Source organism: Trachypithecus francoisi, unplaced genomic scaffold (assembly GCF_009764315.1).
Source record: "Trachypithecus francoisi isolate TF-2019V2 unplaced genomic scaffold, Tfra_2.0 Lachesis_group9, whole genome shotgun sequence".
NCBI lineage: Eukaryota > Metazoa > Chordata > Mammalia > Primates > Cercopithecidae > Trachypithecus > Trachypithecus francoisi.
In genome coordinates, this window is record NW_022681474.1 from 69,632,174 (window position 1) to 69,633,455 (window position 1,282).

Genomic DNA, 1,282 nt, shown 5'->3' on the forward strand with positions numbered 1-1,282 from the left:
TTAAATGATTATTAAATAGAGTAAATAAAATAGATAATCTAAACGAGTTGCAAATATTCTAACAATGTGCCAAAGAATCATAATCTACTTAAAGACTCTTCCTTCCATTCACCTCCAATCAACCCAACCATCAAGCAAGCATAATTAAATATTTACTGCTCTTTCAAAAGATACCTAAATGTTTATTAGCAAATTTTGAAGCACAAAAATAGTCCCTTTAACCTTCCATATTTTTCTACCTTTATTCTTCCTAAGTGCCCATTTCTTAGCTGAACTCCTCTAATGCCCTCTATAGTTGTTTACAATTACTCACACTAAGAAATTAATTATTTATAAAGGTGTAACAGTTTTAAGAATATTTGCAGTTTAATAGGACTCAAAGCCCAACCTGGTTGTAAAGTGCATATATAAGTCTTTGTCCATTTAAAAATTTGAGTTGTCTGATTTCTTTTATTAGTCTGTAGGAGTTGCTTATTTATTTATTTATTTATTTATTTATTTATTTATTTTGCTGAAAGTGGTTACTTTATTGGTTGGAAAAGGGAGAAGCTGTGGTCAGTCCAGGAGGGAATACAGAGGCCAGAAAAAGGGGAGGGCAGGTGGGCTGGAACCAGATGCAGGGCCAGGCAGAAACTTTCTCTCCCCATTGCTCAGCCTGGTGGTGGCTGGAGCTCAGAATTTGGGAGTGACACAGGCACTTTCCCACAGCCATTGTGGCAGCATTTCATCCGGCCAGGACACTGGCTGTCCACCTGGCACTGGTCCTGACAGAGGCTGAGCTGGGGGAAGTTACTGTTCACCTGGGGGCAGGAACCCTCCTTATCATTGGGCAGAGAGCAGAACGTGGCGCAGCCCGCGCTGCAGCACTTGGGGTTGTCCGCGCATTCGCTGTCCCAGACGCACTCCTGCGTGCAGTTCTGGTCAGCCTGGAGCTCGGGGCACACGCCCGTCTTCTCTGCTTCTGTGCCTGGGACTAGGGTAAAGCCGAACAGCAGCAGGCCAAGGAGGGCAGCGGCTAGCAAGCCTAGGCGACAGGCAGGCATGGTGCTATGCCAGGGCGGGGTGCAGGTCAGAGTTGCTTATTTATTTAAGACAGAGTCTTTCTTTGTCACCCAGGCTGGAGTGCAATAGCACAATTTTGGCTCACCACAACCTCTGCCTCCCAGATTCAAGCGATTCTCATGCTTCAACCTCCCGAGTAGTTGGGATTACCGGCATGCACCACCACACCCGGCTAATTTTTGTATTTTTAGTAGAGATGGGGTCTCACCATGTTGGCCAG

General features: G+C 45.2%; 1 protein-coding gene across 1 annotated transcript; it reads right to left on the reverse strand.

Moving 5' to 3' along the window:
- Nucleotides 1-506: 506 nt before the first annotated feature.
- LOC117082020 (WAP four-disulfide core domain protein 2-like) lies at nt 507-1,069 on the reverse strand. Its single transcript, XM_033208466.1, has one exon. The coding sequence runs from the start codon at nt 1,041-1,043 to the stop codon at nt 651-653; it is 393 nt and encodes a 130-aa protein (XP_033064357.1). The 5' UTR covers nt 1,044-1,069; the 3' UTR covers nt 507-650.
- Nucleotides 1,070-1,282: the final 213 nt, after the last annotated feature.

Excerpts from the sequence above, each read along its gene's own strand:
- LOC117082020 (XM_033208466.1), bottom strand. The coding sequence starts at position 1,043 with ATGCCTGCCTGTCGCCTAGGCTTGCTAGCCGCTGCCCTCCTTGGCCTG.